Source organism: Perissodus microlepis, chromosome 16 (assembly GCF_051167445.1).
Source record: "Perissodus microlepis isolate ML-2025 ecotype Zambia chromosome 16, ASM5116744v1, whole genome shotgun sequence".
Classification (NCBI taxonomy): domain Eukaryota; kingdom Metazoa; phylum Chordata; class Actinopteri; order Cichliformes; family Cichlidae; genus Perissodus; species Perissodus microlepis.
Window position 1 is genome coordinate 21,773,441 of NC_140476.1, and position 25,010 is coordinate 21,798,450.

The 25,010-nt window shown below is 39.6% G+C and overlaps 1 protein-coding gene across 2 annotated transcripts; it reads right to left on the minus strand.

Moving 5' to 3' along the window:
* On the minus strand, positions 1-24,222 carry impg2a (interphotoreceptor matrix proteoglycan 2a). 2 transcript variants are annotated; one of them, XM_084908416.1, is made up of 22 exons: positions 23,907-24,222; positions 23,576-23,806; positions 22,320-22,486; positions 22,206-22,231; positions 22,060-22,092; positions 20,478-20,524; positions 20,091-20,155; positions 19,848-20,003; positions 18,792-18,850; positions 18,643-18,663; positions 15,876-16,084; positions 13,717-13,760; positions 11,735-11,906; positions 10,655-11,595; positions 10,273-10,560; positions 9,947-10,166; positions 8,755-8,965; positions 7,164-7,352; positions 5,010-5,211; positions 4,447-4,526; positions 3,796-3,859; positions 1-2,807 (listed from the first exon to the last, which is right to left on the minus strand). In XM_084908416.1, the coding sequence occupies exons 1-21, from the start codon at positions 23,983-23,985 to the stop codon at positions 3,817-3,819; spliced, it is 3,483 nt and encodes a 1,160-aa protein (XP_084764542.1). In that variant the 5' UTR covers positions 23,986-24,222; the 3' UTR covers positions 1-2,807; positions 3,796-3,816. The 2 variants fall into 2 exon arrangements, with proteins under 2 accessions (XP_084764542.1, XP_084764543.1); XM_084908417.1 differs by lacking the exon at positions 22,060-22,092.
* Between the last annotated feature and the right edge of the window lie 788 nt (positions 24,223-25,010).

A 25,010-nucleotide genomic window follows, 5' to 3' on the forward strand; every position in this document is an offset into this window, starting at 1 on the left:
TTGCTGCCATGTGACTGGCTGATACACATTTTCATTAACTGCAGCAGTTGAATAGGTGTACCTAACAATGTGGCTGATGAATATAAATAGCAATGTTCTTTTAACAAGATTCCTGCTGACTGAAATGTAATATTTGCTGCTAGGTTTATGCTTAGCAGTTGCCAACATGACATCGTAATTTGCAGACAGTGTGTAAATAATGTGCAGTACCATGGTGGTAAATGGAAATTAAAATTTTAACGTAAATGTGCTTCGTGATTCTTCACACAGGAGTGGATTCTTCATTTTATAATAAAATATTTTATTTTTGTACTTGTTACACCTTATTAGTCCTTTACACAGCTGCACAGCATGATAACACTGTTAACATGGTGTCATCAGTATAAAAAGAAAATGTTGAAACACTGCAAACACACACAATTTACATCCTACAGGACAACTGCTATTTTAATGGCAGGACACTGTATGTGATGATTGGCTTGTTTGTCCAGGTAGCGGATGTTATAAATGGTGGTGGTAAAAACTGTATGCAGACAAAAAAAGCATACATATACAAATTGAAAATAAGTTGCAAAAGGCATGACAATATCATAAGAGTCCGTTCCACCAGTGTTGTTTTTTTCACTTGTGTAGAGCTCTAACAGAAGACCAAAGGACGGGATATGTGTTATGTAAACAAGAAGCTAGGACATTATTTATATCCAACATTATATTATTGTGGCCTCCTATAACAGAATCAGCGGATAAACTGGATGACGATAAAAACTAACTGGGTTGTAGCTATTTGGGTCCTCTAAAAGGACCAAAAGGGTCAAGTCCAACAAATCCAGGGAGGAATGGATGGGAATGCCAAAGAAAGCACTGGGTTTAGTCTGTCAGAAGGTTTCAGATTAAAGAGGAGTATCGTGGCCAGATAGGCAGACAAAGGACAGATCACTTTTTTAAAAAATCGCTGGTAACCGTACAGCTTCTCTCAGCAGAAGACACAGCTTGAGGTCATCTTTCCAAAGAGCATATGTTGTTTATCAGTTCGCTCTTCCTAGTTTTTCCTGTTCTTCCAGTTTGCATTGCATTTGACATCTGAAAGCACACCATTTGGTCAAATCCCTGGGCCGCTTGCCTTGGAGCATTTTTCCACTGAAACGTGTTTTCACTTATTTCTGAGCTGTAGAAGGTTCATGCTCTCTGCCTTTCTTCCCTCACCAGCGTTTTTTTCACTCTTGTCTGCCTTGTCATACACTATAAACAAACACCAAAGTTTGTCATTTATGAAGAGAAACAGAAACAGTTTAACACTTAACAAGTTCGCTGCTTTTGGCCACCTTAAAGGAATAGTTTGATTTTGTCACATACATTGTTCCTGGAGTACGTTTAGAGGAAGATGAATACCTCTTCAATATCTGCACATCCAAACGTACAAAAACTGAATATAAGCAGAAACCTTATTGCCTGGCTCTGTCTGGAGCATCGCTAAAGGCAAATCCACATGTAAAGTTTTTCAAGTGGTGAAAACCCTCTTTTTATGTTTTTGTTCTTTGACGCACATAGTGAAGCATATTTTTGTACAGACGGCTATAAAGATGTAACAAATCTTCAATATTTATATAACACTATATGTAGAAAAGTACTTGCCCACCTACACATTGCATCTGGACGACCTGCTCAGCCAATGAGACCTATGACACGAAGCTCTTGGCGCACAGTTATGGTGCTGATGTTAACAACAGAGGAGGTTTAGAGTTTTTGTTACACCAATTTCAGTTGATTGTAGTGGGAAGAAATTTTATGAAGTGATTTGTTGTACCGTGGCATCATATCCTCAAAATCAGAGAACTCATTACAAAGACCCATTCTTTCACAAATGCTTGTGAAGGCAGACTGTGTGGCTATTTTTCAGCTATTTCACCTGTCGGTCTGAGACAAATGAATTCAAAGATTAATACTGTTCTCTTTACACATAGTTGTAGTTGTGGCCTTTTAGCTTTTTTTCAGGAATGACTGATCAGAATTCCACTGCCAGCTTTCTGGTTTCACTTTGACAAGTAAATTTCCCAAATAAAATTAATAAAACTCTACATAAAAACACGCTCGTCTTGAGTTTATATGTTAAAGCCAGCCTGACAGACTCTGTCAGAAACTGAGAAGCGTACATCTGAAAATGCTGAACTATCCTTTTAATGTAGGATAATATCCAAATATACATAATTGATTTATTGGTGTTGCTTTTAAATTGTAAAAGCGAATCACTGCAGACCTACATTTCAAAGAGCATTTAATATTAAAATAGCACCATTTACTAAAAAAGTTGCTTTCTCAGTATCTCTCTGAGAATCCCTACTGTAAAGAGAAAAATCTTCCCTACCAGACATCAGTTTAGCTATATACATACAATACATACATATTCATAAGTATTTATGTTCTTCCCTTTTGAGAATGAACAGGTAGGCATGATGAAAAGAGCCCATACTAAATAAAAATACTACTTGGTGCAGTTCATCTGTCAAAATTTCAAGTAACAGGATGCGGTCTACTTTTCCTTGCAGGGAAATGTCCGATAAATAAGCAGCAGACGCATTCCGTGATGTCACAACAAGCTCACCCAGTCAAGAGAAGGCACTGAGGGCGGAGGAAGAAGCATCAGCACCTCTGCCCTCACACAGGCAGAGACGGACGCAGACTTTTTGTGGAGAGACGTATGCTGTGAGACAGTCCAGTTTAAACAGTGCAATCCAGGCTCTGAGAATTGTGGCAAAGAAAAGATGACAGTCTTGACGGGGAGCTTGACGTTAAGAAACACAGGTGCGTTTCTGTGAAGGGTGAGAGGAGTGTCAGTATGAAAGTTACAAACAAAACAAAATATACAGTATGGTACACACTCAACACTATATAGTTACTATATTTTGCCTTTGAATGTATTATCTCTAATGATTGAGCACATGCTCTTGATTCAGCAAAATGAATTTACCATTAAGTTTTAGGAAATGCCTTATTTCTCTGTGATTCATGTGCAATGTTGTGAGTGCACTGGTGAGCCAGGCTTTAATAGTTTGGAATTGTTGGAAATATGTAAATTTGCTTTTTGGGGACAGATGAAAAGACTGATATAGATCTGATTTCTCCATATAAAATATGAAACTGAATCCAGCAGCCACTTAACTGTTCCTAGACTAGTAATAGTGCTGTACTCAACCACTCATAAAAACAAAGAAAACAGTCCGATGTTTTACATTTTGCTTTAGTCTGCACTAAATTAAAAAGAATATAAAAAGCATACATTAAAAAATGCTGAACAAGTTCTTGAAAATCATTTAAATCCTGAGTCATTTTAATTTCTTCCACATCTGCAGAGAGCCAGTAACCCATGGGTCATTGAAAATGGAAAAGCAAAATGGAAAAGTATGACGTCATTTATCATTATCTACTTTATCTATTGCACGCTCAGTTTCTTCCCATCTACGGTGCAGTTTACACCAACCTAGGCAATCTGCTCTGGTAATCCATCAATTTGTTTGGAGTATTAAACCCCCCCTTGTCATTTACTTGCCATTTATCTTTTTTATCTTTTGTTTTCCTGCTCTTATGTACAATATAGATAATAATCAGCTTCCTGAATTCTCTTTATCTAAATTTTCTTTACTGAAAAAGATAAATTACAATAAGTTAAGAATTAACTTCTGGTGCTGTTCTTAAATGTATGAGAAATTACATTTATTTTCTTACTTGATCACCATTCTTAAGAACTATATTGAGGAGTATTGTTAAAAAAGAACAAGCGTTCAGATTAAGGCAAAATACCTCACTGTTCACAGGACGGCTTCATATCTGTGTAGAGGAGCTCTCTCTCTGGGTATCCACGACACTGTAGTAGATGCAGAGGCATAGAAAAAGCATATATTAACCTTTATTCATGCAAGAAGTGAAACTCTTATTTTTGGGAAAGTCTTGGGCTTGGATGGGCAGGATTACATGGGAGAGAGCACACACACTCCACACAGAAGTGCCCAGCTTGGGTTCAAATCCAGGACCCCTTTGCTGTGAGAAAACAGTGCTAATCACTGAGTCACCATACTGTAACATTAGATAATATCTTTAGATACTTCTGAGGTTGATAAGTTACTTTATTACATTAAACATGGAACTACAATTTCACTCAGCTTGGTTTGGAGGTGATCTATTACCAGATACGGCTTAAAAACAATCAGTACCATGGGGAAACTGCTATCGCCAGGCAAGCTGGCAGTGGAATACATATCTGCATCTTGTAATGGTTTCAACCTCACTGTATCAGTTCCAGGTCTGGCTGGTGACGATTTAGGAATGATAAATGTGTCCTGTCGGCCTCCTGTATCTCAAACTCACTTCCCCTTCTCCTCACAGCCTGGTTTGTTTGGCCCGTTTCTTTATCTGATCATAGTCCAAAAAGAGGATAACAAGTGAGCCGCTTACGCTTGGTGCTGCCGTACGAAGTCTGCAAACTGCCGGTCCTTAGCGTAGAGCTCAATGATGCGTATCCTGTCTTGGATTTCCTACAGAAAAACAGGATATATGTCCAGAAGGAACATTACATCACAGGCAGATAAACAGTAAACTCAACAGGCTGCAGCTTAGTGAAAACATGACATCAGAAAAAAGCCACAAAGAATTTTAAGTCAACAAAAGGCAGATGGCGATAAAAACCTGATATTAATTAATTTCATCATAGACAGGTAAAACGTGTAATTAATATGAATTGCCCTTGGTGTGTAACTTCCTCAAATTTCCCAGCTGCACTGCACTCTTTTTTTGTTTTTTGGCCCAAACAGCAACAGCAATTTTCTCACAAAATTCGAGCCAAACAGTCTTCAGAGTGTTGTATAAACTTAAGCCTGGTGTTTTATGTGTACAGAGTAGACAGGGTGACTTGGGAATTACTTCTGCTTAGTAATCCAAGAGTTAAAAGAAATAATGAGGTAAAGAAAAGACAACCCTCTCTTCTAATTCAACCACTGGATTGTAGTTCTCTCACGAACCTCCCTAGTCAGTTCGCTGTTCTCATAGATGTGTCGTATCTCCTCGCTGCTGAAGTCAGTGGAGGCCTCAGCGCTAGCACTGCTGTACACGGGAGCTTCAGGGTAGCGGCGGTAGTAGTGACTGTAGCCTGTGGTCGCTTCACTCTCATACATGGGGTTGTACTTGGTCGCCCTCTCTAAAGATGGGAGACTCTCTGCTCGCCTGCAAAATGACACAAACAGTGAAGTCAGTCGCATGGTAGAGAAAGGGTGGGAAACAGAGTCACACATCCAGGAGGAAGAAGTCAGGAAAAGAGCTCCGCGGCCATGAAAAATGTTATTGTACGTTTCATCAATAACTTGTGCCCATTAGAAAGTAGTACATGGGAATAAGAAGTTGTAGCACTTATTGATGAGTGGCTATGAGAAATGCAGTCAGTTGTTGACTCACTATAGCAGCCAAGCTCCGTAGGGCTATTATAACACGTAAGGCATGAATGAATTTGACAAATGTTGTTTAGCAGAAGCTTTAAATAATGACAAAAACAGATGTGGACCAGATATGAAAATATTGCATGCAATATGCTGCAGTTTTACAAAGGAGAAATGAACCTTGTCTACTCCTCGCTCGCTGAACTAGCACACTCTCTCTAATGAGGGTGCTCTGATTGCTCTGTATAGGATCCAGTGTGTGCCAAATTCAAGCGACTGCCTTGACATGTGATAGGGTAAAATGAATTCAACAATAAAGCCTCTCAAAATCAAAATATAATGGAATTAAAACTAATTTATCCATGCTTCATGCGTAATAATAGCATTATAGAGTTCACATAGTGTGGCCAGTAAACAACAGACTAGTTATCTTGAGGCCACGCATTATTAACACACACACACACACAGATTTTTATTCATCAGCTACACAATGATTTACATCCTCCGTAACACTGTGGGTCTCAGTAAATAAGATGTTATTGTGGAATAGCCTTTATTAGGCTTAGATAAGCCAGCCTGCTTGTGCCAGAAAGTCAGATTCCGGACTAGTAGAAAGCCTAATCTGTTATGTGTTTAAGGCTTTTTAGCAATAGATCAGCACCATATCTGATCAGTTAATTGGCTGAGGTCAGCACAGTCATTCTCCACAGACAGGTCCAGGATCCATGCCAGACAGATCTTTGTGTGTGTGTGTGTGTGTGTGTGTGTGTGTGTGTGTGTGTGTGTGTGTGTGTGTGTGTGTGTGTGTGTGTGTGTGTGTGTGTGTGTGTGTGTGTCTTTAAAAGACAGAGGAATTCAAGAAAGGAGCAAAGCAGGACACTCCAAACATCCAGGCAGCAGGAGACGATGGCTGTACCGCTGTAAGTTAAGAAGGATAAAGAGATGGTACAGTGGAAACTTTGACTGTGGAGACTGGCCTGGGATTTCTCAACTTAGTCTGTCCCCTCAAGAAAATAACCACGCTGATTGCATGGAAGAGGGTTGGTCATCAAACAGACTAAATTTAAGTATTTCTCTTCACTATCAAACAATAAAGTATGGTTTCTTTCTATTTAACACTGACTGACAAAAGGATTTAGTGTTAATTTTCCTATTTTAATCAAATTTAATATCCATTTAAAGACTGAACCATGAAATAATTGTCAGAAAATTCCACATTTTTTGGAATAAATAAATAATGATTTGCATATATGATTTTTAATTGGTATCACACAAAACTCAGGTATCAAATACGATAGACCAGGCGTTAACATTTTCCACTGTAGCATGCACCATACACATTAAATACAGCTCCAAATCTTAACTGAAACTCTATTTAAACTGTTAAATGTGGCTTCAGTGGATGAATCTGTAAATGAAAAACTGAAGTTCTGTGAAATATGCATTATATTGATACTCAGGTGTGGAGTGCACTGAAAAGCTGGTTTCTCAGTCGTGAATATGCCCTTGAGCCTTCTGAATGGTTTGCCCACTGTAGAAATCTAAATCCAACAGCTTTACAGAGAGGCAGCGAGATTAAAAGCACAGTCATAATTACTAAAGTCAAACAACATTACAAATATCCTGTAAACTCTTAACTGCAACAGAAATCCCAAATTCTTTCATTATTAAACCATCCCCATGTGCTCTGTGGTGTTGAAATGACTCTTTGGGTACTAACAGCATTTGACGTGCACTCCTTACCGTATGGGGTCCTCTGACTCATCCTTGTCATACTGATCCCGTAAAGTCCTGGCCAGGAAGAAGATGACTCCAGAGGCCACCAATAGGAAGCCAGCTACAGAGGCAATCGCTATGCCAACAACCAGCGGCTCGGACACGTACTCCTCACAATGTTCTCCTCTGTACCACCAGTTCTCCCCGACGCGACACCTGGGGATGACGTTGGAAATTTTTCAAAACCGCGATAACATTTTTTTCCAGTGCTCAAAAAACGAAAAAGACGAGAAGCATTGGAAACAGCAGAAGATGAAAATGCTGCATCCCACATCATGATTCATACATACACGTCATGCGTCATGTTGTAATGTCTCTTTCTTTCACTGAATAACAAAAATCTTTAAAAAGTCATCACTGACGACAACAAGTCATTAAATCATTAATACTTTTGGAATAAAGAATCAACAATTCACACCACTCGGTTGGAGCACCACAATACTTTTGTTGGACGGTGTGAGGTAAACAACGATCCAACAGCATCTGGAGCTGCCTGTGTGTTTTACGATGTGGTAGTGGGTGTGAAACAAATGTTAAGCACTCATCTTGGAACAAAGGCCCGTCCTTGTTTGTTCATAATCACTCAAGTTAAGCACACCACATACAAAATCGTGAACATAGCCACCGGACATATTTCTGTCACTGATGTTGGATTGTTCTTGGCACGTCATCTTGTGCACAACTTACACACCACATACAAATTTGCATGTTTGGATATAGATGCATATGCACAGATCTTTAGTCACACAAAACAAAACCTGTGATCATCAGGAATGTCTTGGAAAATATGTAAAAGCATCTAAGGCAGTATAAAATTTAAAAAAGGGTTTGGACCTTATCGCATTAAACTGAAGTCTTGTATCCTGGAGCAGAGAAAATTAATCACCATGTTAATCTTAGCATTACTGTTTTCAAGTATGTACAAGGCAACAACAAAAAATAATGTCTGGTGTAGATAACTGAATATTAACTGCCAAAGTTTTGAGCCTTTGCAGATTTGCTAAAATCTAATAAATGTTATTTTTAGGCACCTTTAAAAACCCTCAAGGACAAATTACATTAGTACAGCAAATTAAAAACATATACACAACACTGATCAAAGTAACAATTGACTAAGACCATGTTACAATGAATGGTATGCATTTCTGAACAGATGGGTTTTGACACATGATTTAAAAATAGAAAGAGAATTTATGGTGGAAGTGCACACCAAAGTCATGGGGCAGGGCAACGAAAGGCTCTGAGTCACAAAGTCGTCAGATGAGCAGATGGAATAAACAAAAGAGAAGCTGAAGCGGAGTATGGGAGAGGGTAAGGTCAGAAAATAAATCTGGGCTGGTCTAATTATATTTTGTACCCAACAAAGATATAAAACATAATCTTCATTTTATTTACTTATTTATAATTTGCAAGGCCAGCTAGATTTATGGGGAGACCCAGCTAGCACTTGAAAATCTGTTTATGTGATGGAGTACTAGCCTCACAAATCTGCAAACTCAGACACACTATCCAGCACACACTCTCAGATCACTTCCCCTAATCCCCGCCTGTCACCCACCTGCAGATGGCTCCCTGGCCAGGGATGACGTCACATTTGCCGTCATTGAGACAAAAGTCAGTCTGCAGCTCACAGATGCTCTGACAGGGCAAGCCATCCACGCTGAAATACCCAGCATTGCAGACGCACTCTGCCTCCCCAGACCACTTGTTCACTTTACACTCAGCGTACTCGTTACACGCCTGGAACTTACAGGGATCGGCCTGGTCACCTGTAAAATAAAATAACCTTCTCAAATGTGCATGGTCAAGAGAACTCAGACTACAAATGAACTACAAATTGAAATAGCTAACAACAAACGGACACGTACTAGTTGGCTTATGCAAACCAGCTGAACCCTGGAGTTAGTTACTATACCGGGATATGTCATTCTACTCACACTAACCGGTTGGTCAGAGTGAACAGTAGATAATGATATGTGTCAACATGGCTGCAGTCCAAGGAAGCCTGATTATCTCATTCCAGCTTATCTGTTTGTGACGCTCAGCTCTGCCACAAGTCACAATAATTAAATTCAGTTCAATTCAATTCAGTTTTATTTACAGAGAGCTAATTTTAAACAGGAAGAAACCTTCAGCAGAAGCAAACTCAGCAAGGGGAAAAAGGGGTTGGCAAGGTTTTGTAGGCTTTTGCGCACTGTGCTATACTTTGCCTTAGAATAGCTTAGAATACTTTGCAAAGCAATATTCTAAGGTGACAATGAAGTAAGTGTTTAAAATTTATGGAAATAAGCCAATTGCCTTCTTTTCATGAGTTTGTTATACAATGCTAGCATGAAAGCATTTAAAAAGGCTAATTTAGATCCCCAAATACAAGCAAGGAAGTAGCTAAAGATAGCTGGTGACAGGTGAGACTTTCTCATAGAACAGTGGTTCTTGGCAACAAAAACAGAAATAGTGATTTCTTTAAGAGACCTTTGACAGGGATCTCAAGAAGAAGTGCTGTCCTTATGACAGAATCAGAATCAGAATACTTTATTGATCCCTGGGGGAAATTATTTTTTTGTTACAGTGCTCCATTATAAACCAACATTAACAAGACAGACAATACGCTAACTAAGAATAGTACAATATATACATATATGTGTATATATATATATATATATACATAAGTCACTTATTAATAAATAGCTGGAAAAGAAACATGTGTAGTTGTAGCAGTAACCAAGCACTGGTTGTCAGTAAGAACATACCTGATTCAACATCCAGTGAATACTTGTCAATGGCCAGGTTCATGGTCTGGTAGGCTGTGTTACAAAAGTCCTCCAATATCAAGTAGACAGTTGTTGTGACGCCACGAGCCACAGGCTTCCCGAATTTCATCCGGCTGTTGACTACAATGCTCCCATTTCGGAAGTTCAAGATCTCCAGGTTCTCAAAGTGACTGAGGTTGGATTGTAGGTAGGGCACAAGCTAGGGAACAGTTGAAAAATGTGCAGTTTGATGTTACAAGCAAAAGGATTTTACACAGGATTGTGAATAATGAAAATAACAAATCCTGCAAGACGCAGGCATTTACCAGCTCAAGGAAGCGTTGCTCCAGAGCTTTGTACTCTGGGGAACTCTTGTTAAAGAGATCCTCTGAGAAGATCATGTTGGTCACCCTCAGACTAAAGAAAACCATTAGTGCTCGTCCAGGGTTTACAGGCATGGCAATACTAGCCTGGTCTGTGCCGTGGCCCACACCTATTGGGAATCCGGTGCTGCCCTCCTCTGTGTGGTTAATCAAACCATAACCATACTGAACCACATTATAACCATGGTCTCCAGTGGTGGTATCATCCAAGCCATCATCAGTAGTCTGGATCTAGGCGATAAGAAAGTAAAATGATTTGATTATCAGATGCAGACAGCATACATTTTTTGTTCAAAACAAATCTTGTTTGATTCTATTGCTTTACCTCCACCAGTAAAGGCATGTCTGTGTCAGGCTCATCATCAAAATCAGGGTTTACATAAGAGATACGGGTAAAGGGTGACTCCCTCTCTGGAGACAGAGCAGTTGGTTGGGCAGGGCCCAGAGAATCTGTCACTGGTGGTTCAGGAACATCTTTGTTAACCAGTAAGATTTCATCATCTGTAAGATCTTCTCTAGAGATCTCTGGAGTTTCTGGAGGCTCTTCTACTACAACTGGAGCTTCAGACAGAGCCTCTTCATTTCTTTCCTGATCCTGATTTTCTACTGATTCTTCCAAGCCATTCTCTTCAAATACAGGTTCCTCTGGGCTGGCCGACAGCACATTAATGGCTGCATTCTCAGGTTTTAGGGTGTTAGCCTCCTCATTAGCAGGTGGAATATCTGCAGGGTTAGACTCTTCTGATGTCCCCTCAATGGAGTTATCGCCAACAGGAAGAAGACTCATCTTCGTTGGCTCTGGCTGTGATGCTTCACTAGTTATATCTACAGCATCTGGAATTGGTATTTGGGCAGGTAGACCCTTTTCTTCCTTGGTTTCAGTTATGACAGTAAAGATTTCAAGTTCCTCTATAATCTCAACAACATCATCCGGATTCTCCTCTTCCATAGGTACAGCTGTAGGTCCAAATGTCTCTTCCTCAGCTCCAGATGTAACATCTGCATTTATGGTGATTTCTTCTGTTTTCACCTCTTCCTCTGAAGCAGTTTCCCCAAGGGACATTTCCTCCTCTTCTGGAGTGATTGTAGATGGTTCAATTAGCCCCTCCAAAACATCTGGGACTGAACCAGAGGCTTCAATTTCTACTGGGGGTTCAGGTAGTGTGACGCTTCCTGGCAGTTCAGCTGGAAGGTCTTCAGGTGGAGGAGGTTCTACAGAGGGAATCTGCACAGTATCCTCCAGCAACAAACCCTCCTTCTCAATCCCTGAAAAAACAAAGATAAGAAGAAACTCACTCTCTATTATAGAAGATATCTGACTTAAAGAACTAGTAGTCTTGTATAGCTGGAATGCTATGACGGAAAAATAAAGCATCATATGTAAAGTTGCCCAAATAACACTTACCGGCAGCTTCAGGTATACGGAAGTTCGGAACAAGAGCAGGAGATGCAACTTCACTCTCCTCTAGAACAATAACATTATTTTCTGTTGTTGCCACTGTGTTGGTTTCTGAAGATTCACTTTTGATGTCCTCTTCCAGGGTCAGGACCTCTGGTGGCTTATCAACAGCACTGATCTGCATCACAAACAGGAGCTCTGATTGGCCAGTCACCAGAGGCAGAGATTTTTAATCTTATCCCCAAACACCCTTTTTACTTTGGTGACAGTGGGAAGGAAAACTCCCTTTCAACAGGAAGACGCCTAGATATATCATGAAAGTTAATTACAGTAAATGCCTGACTTAATGCAAAGCCAGACACATCAGGAGGATTGTGTGTGAGCCATGGCAGAGAATGGAGTGATTGCTTAATGCCAACTTTAAGGACACTGCTGGTATGTTAGCCAAGCTTTGTTGTGAAATTCTGCTTAATCATCTTTTATTAGAACCACATCTAGTGTTGAGGTAAACACTGTGTGTGTAATTAAAGACTGAACAAAGTTAGTTGAGAGTTAGTTGATGGTGTTGCGGTGTTTAACACTGTTGCCTCACATCAAGAAAGTCCTGGGTTTGAATCCATTCTTGGGCTTTTCTATGTGGGTTTTCTCTGTGTCTGTGTGGGTTCTCTCCAGGTACTCTGGCTTAGGTTACATGGTGATTGTAAACCAACCTTAGGTGTGAACACGAAAGTAAGTGGTTGTCTGTCATTCTGTGTTAGCCCTGCAACAGATTGGTGGCCTGTGCTGTGACAGGTAAGACAAGCTCAAGCCCTCTTGCAACTCTGAATTGAGTAACAGGAAGAAAGTGGATAGTAGGAGCTTTCAATATGTATTCTAATTAATGTGTCTTTGCGTTGCATATACTTGTTAACCAAGAGGAAATGTTGGTGCCTGGTTAAATCACGTTACTTTGGTGAAGTGTGTGATGATTGAAGACTGCACAGCTGAAACTCGAGCTACCTTACAATAATGATTGTACCATATATATATATATATATATATATATATGTCTGTACATCTATGTGTCCTATCACCTCCTTATAGGTTGGCATATCTCAATGAAAATTTGCACAGACATAGTCACACATACAGCTATCATTAATATATATTTTTTTAGAGAATTACATACAGTTTTTGTGAGTTTTTGAGTGCGTGTGTGTGTGTGTGTACTCTTTCTATTAGCTGCTGCTAAACCACCCAAGTCTTTCTGAATAACTGCAGAGTTTTTATTTCAAGATGTGTATCAATCTATATTTCAGGGAATTATATGTTCTTGTTCCTGTGCTTTCACATTAAGTCTTAGTTTTGCTCATGGACCTTGTGTTTTTGTAGTGCATTAAGCTAATTCCCTAATTCCTTTTTATAGTTAAAGAATTTCTACTATACTACTTTTGCTATTGTATCTATTTAGTTTGATGGCTTATCATAAGATTCATATTTCTCATAACAACCAAATGAAATCTTTATTTAAACCGTTCCAACTTCAAATCAACTCTCTAACCTCATACCACGTGTCAAATTATCAGGCTATGCTGAAAACGTGACCAAAGCAAACCGAACTGTGATTATCATTAAAAGCACACTCAAACACAAGAGAGCACGAACAGAGACATACTTTAGATGGTATTGCTTGTCTAGATAAATTCTCATGTGCAGTCTCTGTTGACTCATGGCGCTGTGGTGCACTGCAGTCTCTGCCCAAGAATAGCAATGGATTATTACAGCAAGAACCAAACTAATCCTCAAAGCTTCACTTCATCCTTGCTAGTGAGCTCATCCCCTACCTGCGCTGGTGTAGTCTGGATAACATCTCAAGGCAGTTACGGGTCTTCACAACAGCAGTTATACCAAGGTGTCTTTTAACAAAAGCGATGTACAAATTCCAAGCAGCTGGATCGCCTGGAGAGAGATTGTTTTCATGATAGCTGTGGAGGTAACTTGTTACTCACCATGGCTCCGTCTTCAGTGTTGATAGAGTGAGGAATCTCAGACACTGTGGAACCACAGAAAAAACAAACATTAACAAAAACTGACATACAACACACAAACGTGCCAAATAGCCTAAATATTTCTGCCTGCCGGCGTATTCAAAATTCTGTTAACTGTTAGTGTTTCAGCACAGACTGCCTGCTTTTTGACGGCGTCACCTCCAGGGGTAAATATCTACAAATCAGTGCTAAAATCTGGAATAAATATCAGCCACTGTGGTCCAAGGCTATTATTGCATCACCACCAAGGCAAAAAAACAAAGCCAAAGCTGTGTCTTTAAGTCCCCAAGCCACATGTGTCAGCCATATGAGAATGTTTAGCCATCATTTTAGATGTCACAGCCTATAACTAATATGGAAATGAGAGGGCATCCATCTTTAAAAGTGCTTGCCTTCGCAGTAAACTAATGACCTGCAGTCTTTAAAAACACAAGGCGTTTAATTATACGTTATATGTTAACGTATAATTAAATAACCAAAGTAAAAGGTAGGTAGGATATTGACTGCCTGAGTTTTTAGGTGGCATATTTAAAAAAAAATCATTGTATAAAGGTATGTGTGATTGGGCGAATGGGACGAGGTCACAGGTGAGGCAACGTCTGTTTGGCTAAAGACAAAGATTTCTCCATTGCAGTGTCGTCAACATTTAGACATGTTGACTACTCGGTAGTAGTTACTGCAATATTACCATCTGCAACTTTGTTTTCACTTTGTGAGTCTGTTTGCATCGCTATGTTGAGATCATTTGGGGAAAATGAACAGCTCAAAACACTTACTGCAGCAGAAACTACCACAAAGCTGGCTGCACAGCTGGATCAACTCCTTTGCAAGACAGACTGTAGTTATAGATGTACTCATGGATTGGAAAGAGACATTAAAGACAGACGCAAGGGATTCAAACAGCCTATTATTGAAATACGGTATGTATTGTTTTGTTTTGTTTTGTTTTTAATCAGACCTGACCTGTGATTCTGTATATGCAGTTTTTATATCCCACTGTAGTCTCACAGGACTGGCTTATAGTTTCAGTTGGACCAACCAAAGTTTGTGACCCAGTTTTGCGCTGTTGTCACATCTTGGCAAAGTCTACAGACAACATAAAGAATTGCAAAAGTACTCAAACAGTCTTTGAGATAGTTCTTGCCACAGAAGGTGTCTCCAGGAGCATATCTTGCTTGGATAACACATTCACAGACTCACAAGGTTAAAATAATCCCTTCAGTCTCTCAAAACTCAGACATCTGCATAAATATGTAGAATCTGTAGGCAAGGGACAGGATTTGGGGGGATATGTAAAGTAGTGTGAATGCTATTGATCAACATCTATGATACACTTTAGAGGAAAGCAGGTAAACAGTCCATGTGGAGAACAAAACAGCAATGACATTAATGCAAACCCACTGATTAACAATGACTGTATGTGTGTATTCTCTTATTGTATTTTCAGCACCATGGTGCACTGTGGGCAATGTTATTATCACACTTCAAAAAAACATAGGGAATAAAATAAACCATATCTTTGCTTTGAATATGCCTGCTTCCAGTCTGACCATCTTTAAAGGAGAGCAATGCTAAGTAGGTGAAGTCATTTTTTAAGAGTTCACTGTGAGATCCAAAATATGTATGCCCAAAAAAAGAAAGGATTACAGTAAAGCCCAAAAATCTAAAGCTCAGATTTCAAACATCCTTTCTGCTGAGTTCTCCTTTGCTGACCATTTAATGACGAGGATTTAACTGACACACTGAATAAATACACAGTTCCTATAACTGATGACTGTTATTTGTCCATTAAAAATGGCCCAGTGGTGGGACTGAAACTTGTCTCTGTCCATTTGACAGAAAGAGAGTCAAATAAAAAACAGATGAGACTATTAAAAGCCTGGAATGTTTTCTCAAGTGGCGAACGGTGTGTTTTAATATCAGTGCAATGTCAACAGCATCTCTATTTGACATGACACATGTAGGTTTGCCCTGCGATGCACGCACCACCTTTTCCAGTGCATTCCCAGTGACTCCACTGCCATGCTGGCAAAATAAATCTCTGCAGTATAGTGGAAATATGAGCGTATCAGTTTAAGGAATATCTTTAGGAAGACTGGCAGTAATGCACATCATCTTACCACTCTCCAGCTTTTTGTCATCTAGGTCTTCAATGAAAATTTTGTTGTCCTCACTGATGGTGAGGACCACAGTGGGGTGCTCCTTGAACTCCCGATAGGAGTTCTCCACTTGGTTCGACTGTAGGGTCAGGTAGTTCAGTTGTTCAGCGGTCACTCCTGCTCCATTCACCACCACTGTGACGGCATAGTCCACCACCAAACCACCAAACCTGCTGACACAAGTATGCTGTTGTTATATTATATCCAATTCATATAGTGATCCAGGTTAGGCCTAGGGAAAATTTTAATATAATTTTCCTATATTTTGGATAACTGCACTCTCATATTGTACTTATGTTATGCTAATTATGATTTAATTCTTCACTATAAATATATTACGTTATTGATAATTCCCACCTCTAATCTCTCTCCTTTAAAGCTCCCATTACCGCTCCACTACAGCAGCAAGTTTAAATATTTAATTTAAAATAAGCAGAGAGGGTTTCTCATGCATTTTCATGACCAGTATATTATTATCCCATTCAATAGTTTACATTTATCCTTTGCACACAATTACACTAAAGGTATTAGAGGGAAAGAGGAAGAAAATTGTTCAGGCATTAGCTTGATTTAATGATAAACCTTTTTTTAAAAATTGTAGAACGCTAACATATGACTGATGAATCGTGTGATTTATTCTTGCTTGGAACGCAGAAGTGTGACTGTATAGCGCTAAAGGAGCCGAGTCAGCAGAATGATCAATATCATAATAAACATGGAAACCTCACAAGAGATTCCAGAGCCTGGAAAAAGCCATCTATCAGGCTTCATTTGACTACTGGGAGCCCTCCATGTCCATGCTGACCTAGTTTGTTGGGTTACTGGCAGACAGCTGAGCACGTGCTGACCCAAAGTCAGCCCCATTTAGAAGGAGATCCAGTTCACAAAAGGGCAGTCAGGCAGCGCTCTGCTCCTGCTGTGCCTTGTAATTTGGAGTTAGAAGTTGCATGCAAGGTTGATTACAGCAATAAATTCATTTCTTACTCACCTATTTAATGTATAGCCATAATTTCATGAATAAATAATATTCAGAGTACAGTTACCAAAAAAACTAATGACTGCTTCTAACTATTATTATTATAACTATGTTTATTCAGGTATTGAATGTGAGCAAACATACAAGGTATATAAACGTTGATTTCATTGCACCTCAACAACAAACTTTGTACCCTACAACATTTATCAGGCCTTTTGTATTTACAATTTTCTACACAGATTCATACATTGAATAATAAATGAATACTTCAAACAGACGACATGTGTTGTTTTCTCTTGTTTTCCAGAGGTTGTGAGAGACACATTACTCTCAAATCTTGCTGTTAAATATGAAGCCCTGACCAGTTAGCGTAGCTTAGCTGTAAACAGCAGGGGAGACTGTTTTTATACAATCCCTTTGCAAAAAATGTTTTGGCGCTGCGTAAAATGTAAATTAAAAACAGAATGCAATGATTTGCGGATTTCATAAACACAAATTCACCGCTGTGTAAACAATCTTTAAAATGCCTGTGAACTGAGATCATGTCCACGTATGGCTTCTTTTGTGGATGGCAGAGCTTTAACCTGCATTTGTGGATGGTGCTGAGGAAATGTTCTGGAAACGTTCCCGAGCTCTTGCATTAATTTCCATGAAAGAAATGGGCTATTTTCATGCAGTGGCATTTAAGGGCCTGAAGATCAGGAGCTTCCAATACAGATTTTTGGCCTTGTCCCTTGTGCACTGCCAGTCTTTGTATCTTTTGGTGGTATTATTCCATCAAATTCAAAATTATTTAATATTTGTCATGAAATAGCCTCACTTTAAGTATTTGATATGTCTCCTGTGTTCTGCCATGACTTAAATATGGATTTATGGATTTTTGTGTCCCAACCCTTTACACAGTATCATAAATGTTGTGGAATTGGGTTTATATGTCCAACGATAAAATACCAGCACACCTAAAGCTCAATAATCAGTGCATAATAGCCAATGTGTTTAATCTGCACACAAAAAAAATGTCTAACAAAATTGCATTTTATGAAAAGTTATATCAAAGCTTCTAGGCGCTGCTGGATTTAACGATTCCTGGAAGTTCCTCGTTCCAGTCAACGATCCAGCACAGCATATTGCAAACTAAATTCTTAAACTGTCATTTATCCCCTTCTGCTTTTGTTCAGCTCAAACAAACCAGTTCAGTTTATCTTTCCAAATAGCCATTTCCCTCTGTTTCCAATTTTTGTTAAGCTAAACTAACATGGTGCTGGCTGAAGCTTTTGTACAGTCCCACATAAGCATGAGACCTCTCACCTAAATCCCCATGAGGGAACGTACAAGCAGATTGTTTGACCCTGCATTCTGTTTGTTGTCCATTCACTTGCCTTTTGTAATTCCCTTATTTTTCTCCATTTCACCACACAAACAGGTTATTTTTGCGATAACTCCACTCATTTCCATCCTTCCAGGTAAAGCTCAGATTATCGTCTCTATACAGGAGCACCTGCTCACTTGGTTCGACCCACCCTGATCCCACTTAACAGGTGAGTGACTGTGCTAAGTCCATTAACACAGGCAACTAGTGACACAGCTTAACACGTGCCCACGCTCACAGGTAAACACAGCGTGAGATGAAGCTGGGGCCACACACATACACAGCTCTAGTTAAGGTTGATAGGGATCTGTGGGCTTAAACACAACACAGGATGGGGAGAGCTATTCAAGGTCGAAGTACCAGAGCAACTACTGATGACTCACCCCTCTGCGTCATCTTGCGGTCTGTGTGAAACAAGCGAGATCTGTTAAACTTCTGCCGAGAGCTCAAATCACGATACAAGTATTACAAAAAGAGGCGGCTTTAAAAGGCCATTTGTTCTGACAGCCATAATCATTGGAGAGAAGCTGACCTGAAGTCAGTTACAGACACACTTTTAAATCCAGGAAGCCCCTCCAGAGCGTCTTCTATCTGCAAAGACAAAGTTGACCAGGCATCAGAGTGGAAACCGCAGTTAATTTGTTTCTTATTTCGAGTGGTTTACAATGAACCTGCTTGCCAAAATAAATCTCGTTTATTGTTCCAAAAGGACTCGTTTTGTTCAAAGTACTTGAAAGGTCGTCCCCGGATTATTTTTCTTAAAAGACAAACTGCTCATAGAAAACAGCTTGTAGTGGTTTTCAAGGCCTTGTTTCACCACACTAACATGAAAAAAATAGTCGTGTCGTCCTGCAGACTCACTGACCCAGTTTATTAAATCTTCCAGAGATGAAGAAGTATGCGTACAGGTCTCCAGGGTCTTTCGTCTGCTGACTTCTCCTCCACTTCCTCTTTCTTTACACTCATTTACCATCAGTCCCCATCTTACCCTCCACTCCACTTTTCTTCTTAATCTCTTCAAGGCACGCAAACTTGCTTGTATGCATGACGTTTCTTGCTATAGACTACGGTATGTCAAGGTGTGTGCAGATGTTAGCTGTCCAGGAAATCCCCGCAGAGAATAAAAGCAGCTCAGAAATCAAAAGAAAAAAAATACTGAAAGCATTCATCAAGTGCAAAACACATACACGTGTGCGCACAAAAAAATGCACCAAATTGTCTGTTTAATGTTTTCATTTGCAAGGTTTTGTGCATCCACTGCCAGGGAAAAGGCCTGTAGGCATACCTGTGCAGCGGCGTGCATGTGCGGAAGTTTATGTATTCCCAAGACATGAGTCATGAAGCTGGATTTTCAGCACATTATTATTTCACCCTAACCAACTGTGTATCATAAAGTCAGTGTGTTTTGAGCCCTTGCCTAACAGTTTGAGTTTAACTACTGCTGTCATTAAAGTGCGAGTTATTAAAACTAACAATGCATCAATCACAGACCATAAACCAGTAGATATAGAGAGTCCAGGCCAGCGCCAAGGCTCAGATGGGAGATATAAAGGGAAACAGACACGAGGAGCCAGAGCTAGAGGCAAACCTTTTCAGCGAGCTGTCTGCTGAGTGTTTGGTACTGGAGGCTGGCCGGATCAGCAAGGCTCTCGTTGTACATTTCTCCTGACAAAAGGATGCTTAGCTCCACAACCTGCTCCAGCGGAGCAGGAGTAGGCGGTTGTACGGTTATATCATTGTAAAGCTGAGTAGTGAGAAAGAGATAAAGACGCACTTTAGTTAAGGGCAAATGATCAATCCCAGTCTGCAAGCAATCTGTGTTTACACTCACAGGACTCTCCTCTACTCCTGGTGAAATGGCAGGGGAATCCTCCTCCTTGTTTTCAGCTGTGTCTTCTAGGTGGTTAAGTTCATATGCAAAAGAAAAAGGGATTGTCGGTTTATTTGAGGTGGATGTCAGCTTAAACGTTTGGCAAGTGCCACGATTAGTGATAGTTATATGGATTAGACTGTCCTTACCCTGACTTCTTGCTAAATCTAAGGGTCAGCTGACCTAAAGCCAAGCTCACATACCGAGCACTTAAAGATGCACACTCCAAAATACAAAACTGCACACTAGACACGGGCCAGACACAAAAACAGCAAATCTATATCAGGGTGGTTAAATAAAAGGGGGATTTTTGCTACAGATGCCAGTATGATCAGGTAAAACACTGACCTAGCTCAGGAGCTTCAACGGATTCTGGTATGTCTGGTGTTGGAGTGCTGTGAAACACAGGAGGATCGTGTTAGCGACGCCGATACAACGTTACACAATTATGATATAATAAAAAGGCAATAAGCACAACTATTAATGGCTTATGCACACTGCATGTAGGGTCGGAAGAAGAAGTTAATGGAAGCAAATCCAGTTTCCCAGTGTCTGAAAATTACTGAAGGTTAGATTTTTGTCTATTAATTTAGTTTGTTAAAAAAGATTAAAAAAAAGAAAGTATAGCCAGAGAGGCAAAGACTGAGATCCAAGCAAGTCAGAAGCAGTCAAGCTATTTGTAATTGTTTATTTAAATTAGACAAAACTGTTGCACCATTGGCTAACAGGACTCAACCATATCGATATATAATCACTACACTAAAAAAATTAATAAAAAAATTATTTCTTAACTTCCTTTCAACTAATTTAATTACTTGTATATTTTGTATGCAATTTTGTTACAGAAGTACAGAGTAAAATGTTACATTTATGGAATCTTGTCAAATGAAATGTACTGGATTTGCATAAATTTAGAGCATCTGAATAAATAAACCTTTGATTTTATTTATTTCACATGAATTTGACTTTGTGTTTATTGGGGGGTAAAAAAAAATTTTTTTAAGTGTGCTGTTCAAATGAGCTGTAAAAGATAATAATTATATTATTCTGGGGAAAAAAACATGTGTTTCATGTGTTTACCAAATACCTTCAAACATTTGGTGAAATCGATGCTGTTTATACAACTGTGAATGTTACTGCAGACACATTGTTTGGCATTTCTGGGCACAATGGGGAACATGTGATATCCAAATCATGTGAATGTTGCTAACATTTGATTGAGGACTAGGGGAGATGCATGTATTACGAGGTCCTAACTTTCAAAACCAAATTTTGTACCAACTCAAACTCACTAACCAAGAAAAGGTAAACATGTTCCACGTTCAGTAATTTCAGGTTGATTTCTCAAAGCCTTCAGCAGATACTTCAACGATTTTTTTTTTAATTCCCAAGATAATCCTGAGTCAGTTTTAGGACGGCTGGTTTAGTGGTTTCTGTTTAAAGCGTCAAAAAAAATTATTTTTATGAACATGGTGAAACAAAATGTTTTTTTTAATAAAAATCTCATATTCTTTAAACATCAGACAGCAAAGATGTAGCTGGAGTAAGAAAAAATAAAATGATGGAAGACAGCTGACTTCAGGCCAAGCCATTTTACAGAACACTGCAAAGACAAACTGGAGTTTCAGAGTCTGAGCATATGGGACCTGGTCAAACTTCATGTTTCCACATGACATGAATAATAAAAAACGATGAGAATTATAACAGGTACGGTTGTATTTCAACAGCTTCTTTGCTTGGACCCCTGTTAATATTATCATTTAAAGAGGGAACTCAAACAGACAGTGAGCATAAAGACACATACCTAAATCTATGACACATAAATGAAAAAAAAAAAAGAAGCCAAAACAAATAAATGTGAAAAATCATGTTTGATAAGTGATGAGTGGGAATATGAACAGGTAAGGTTGAAGAGCTTTGACAACCTTACCTGCACATATGTTGCCAGGACCTGGTGGGCTCACTACAGACAGTGGTAAAAATGACACATTTACAAAACACAGACTTAATAATGAGATCATGAACACATCATTAAAAGGTCACTTTGGGGAAAACAAAGCAGAGAGTTTCTTTTACCTCTTCAAACTGGGCAGCGACATTCTCTGGAAGTGGAAAACAGTTTCATGAGCCAGCTCCAGAGAAAATCATGTTTTGTACTAATCGCACATCATTTTATTGTTATTTAGTTACCTTTTTAGCCAGAGTCTGATGCTCCTCTGACGTACTAAAGTAGCTGCCAATATCCCGTGCAGAGACTATGCCCTCCTGACATCGACTCATCCAGCTTTGGTACTCTTCTTGCTCTGGGAGGCGGTCCCAGAAGATCTTAAACGCCTCCCATATGGTCTCCTGGCACACTGGTTAGACCAGAGAAAGACAGCACCCTCTTAAAAGAGAACTTTCTTTCATAGTAATGTTTTCCAAGTTATTTTTATTGGGGTGAAACTTGAACCCTAACTTAAATGTATGCTTGTTTGACAAGGAAACCACGACACACGTTCATTAGCTGAGAAATAAGATCATATTTTATGAGTTTGACTCATTTACAATCTTGATATCATTAGTTAGAGTTTCTGGGGGCCCAAGCTAAATCATAAATCTATCCATTTCCACATTGATGTCGTGACTAACTCTCATGAGTCCGCCTACTGGGCGCTGATCCAAAATCAGTGCACAGACATATGCTCCAATCTTCTTCTCTAATTAACAGTGTCCACAAGGCTGCAGTGATCACTTCCAAATCCATATCTAACTTGCATAACAAACCTGCCCATGCACACATATAAGAAAGAGCTAAATGTCTGTTTTTACTGTAACTTTTGGCTTTTTAGAAAAAATCTTTTTTTTTTGTTGTTTGTGTAATATTTGTATTTTTTGTCTGCATGAATTGCTAATTTCATGAACTATTCCAAGCAAAGTACTTTAAAGCAGCATTACCTACTAATATGCAACTTGGCTGTCAAATTGCATTGTGGGTTATTGGTAGATAATATAAAGATATATAATGCAGTGCTAAATTGTGCAACAATCCTTTAAAAGCACACCAGAACTCATCTGCAGGGCTGGTAAGACGCAGTGTAGGTAACAACGGCTTCTTTTAATGGAGACCTGATGTTGTGTAGATGCTACCAGTGTGTGTGGTGTAATGTTATTTCAGTAAATGGGCCCAATAAGTGGAGCAATCTGTTTTGATACAAATCTAATGAAGTCTAATTGAGTCTGATGGATCTTATTGCGTAAACACAGCAAAGGTTAACTCTCTCGTCCACTGGAGAATTAAATCTTTTCACACTGTAGACACGCAAAGGGGAAGATACAGAGGGGGCAATCTCTCAAAATCAGTTTGTTTGTTCTTTTTGGTGCCATCTTCACACCTTGGTGTGACAGTGACAATGAAACTCCATTTACAATATTCATTTTTAACACCGATTCACACTGGGTCTTACCTCTGAGATGAAAGTAGCTCAGATGGTTTGCAATGACTTGCTCGGTGGTCTCTTGCGCGCACAGTTTGACTCCACTTGGAAAAAGGATGTTCCTTTTCTGTCGAGAGATAACCGTGTGGCTCTCACGCGATGGCTTCACCTCAGATATGTGAGTGATGCGTGGAAACACCGCAGGCTCCTGAGTATAAGGCAGATCAAGGTATCCCATAGAGGAACCTTCCATCATTGCATCTGGGGTACACAACAACAACAAAGTTTAAAATATAGAGTTTGTGTGTGCATTTAGTTAAGTAGTGAACGCTTGATTTTTAAGTCAACTAATGCCACGTACCTGTCTTTAGGTCCAGAAATATGACCATTAAACCAAACACAGCAGGGTAGAAAACACATTTCCACGAGAGGATGCTCATGTTAAATCCGTGATTGTGCTTAAATCCGTGGCCTTGGGAAAGGATCAAGGAGATACGTGTTTCGTCTCAAGTCACGCAACAGCAGTAGGACAAACTGAGTACGAGTTTGCATATTTCAGAATTCTCCAAAGAAGACCCCAAAGAATAAGAGAAGCCCAATCACAAACCATTTGCTGACACAGTCACACTGTGGGCTCGCGCTTTCCTCTCTGCCCGGGGAGAGGTGTTTCCCATGGTGCTGAGAGGACAGCTCCTGGCTCAGGTAGATAGGCAGATGGCACTTGAGAGAGAGGAGGATTTTTTAATGCTCTCTAATCCTGTTTACAGTAAGTCTTTTAGGAGAGCTCACCAAGAAGTTACTGGAGCAACACTGGGAGGGGAGGGTACTTAGTGTGGAGGAAACGTGGTCAGAGAGGAGGTAACAATGGCTACATAAAGGCCAAAGAGCAGCCACATGTACTCTATGTATGTAGAGGAATGTGAGGCAGGTTAAGGATTGAGTTGGCCATTAAGGTCATTTTGGAAAAAAATCAAAGAGTCCCTTTAACTGGCAGTTAAATGTGCACTCAGACTCATGAGCTCAGGAGATGACCTTTAGCCACTTGCTATTTCGATCAGAATCAGAATCAGAATACTTTATTAATCCCTGGGGGAAATTATTTTTTGTTACAGTGCTCCATTATAAACCAACATTAAGACAAGACAGACAATACGCTAACTAAGAATAGTACAATATATACATATATATACATACATAAGTCACTCATAAATAAATAGCTGGAAAAGAAACATGTGTAGTTGTAGCTGTAACCAGTGTGTTAAGTGGATGCTTTGTACAGGGAGATGGCCACAGGCAGGAAAGATTTCCTGTGTCGTTCAGTGGTGCTTTTCGGTAATCTCAGTCTCTCACTGAACGTGCTCCTGTGACTGACCAGCATGTCATGGAGTGGGTGGGAGGTGTTATCCAACATTGTCTTTATCTTGGACAGCATCCGCCTCTCCGACACCACCTTGAGGGAGTCCAG

What these genes read in the sequence shown, in the direction of transcription:
- impg2a (XM_084908416.1), bottom strand. Translation starts at nt 23,985, where the DNA reads ATGAGCATCCTCTCGTGGAAATGTGTTTTCTACCCTGCTGTGTTTGGT. An exon ending in CAGGAGTAGAGGAGAGTCCT is followed by an intron (nt 20,004 to 20,090) that starts GTGAGTGTAAAC and finishes CTCACTACTCAG; the next exon opens with CTTTACAATGATATAACCGT. An exon ending in TTCGTACGGCAGCACCAAGC is followed by an intron (nt 3,860 to 4,446) that starts GTAAGCGGCTCA and finishes CATCTACTACAG; the next exon opens with TGTCGTGGATACCCAGAGAG.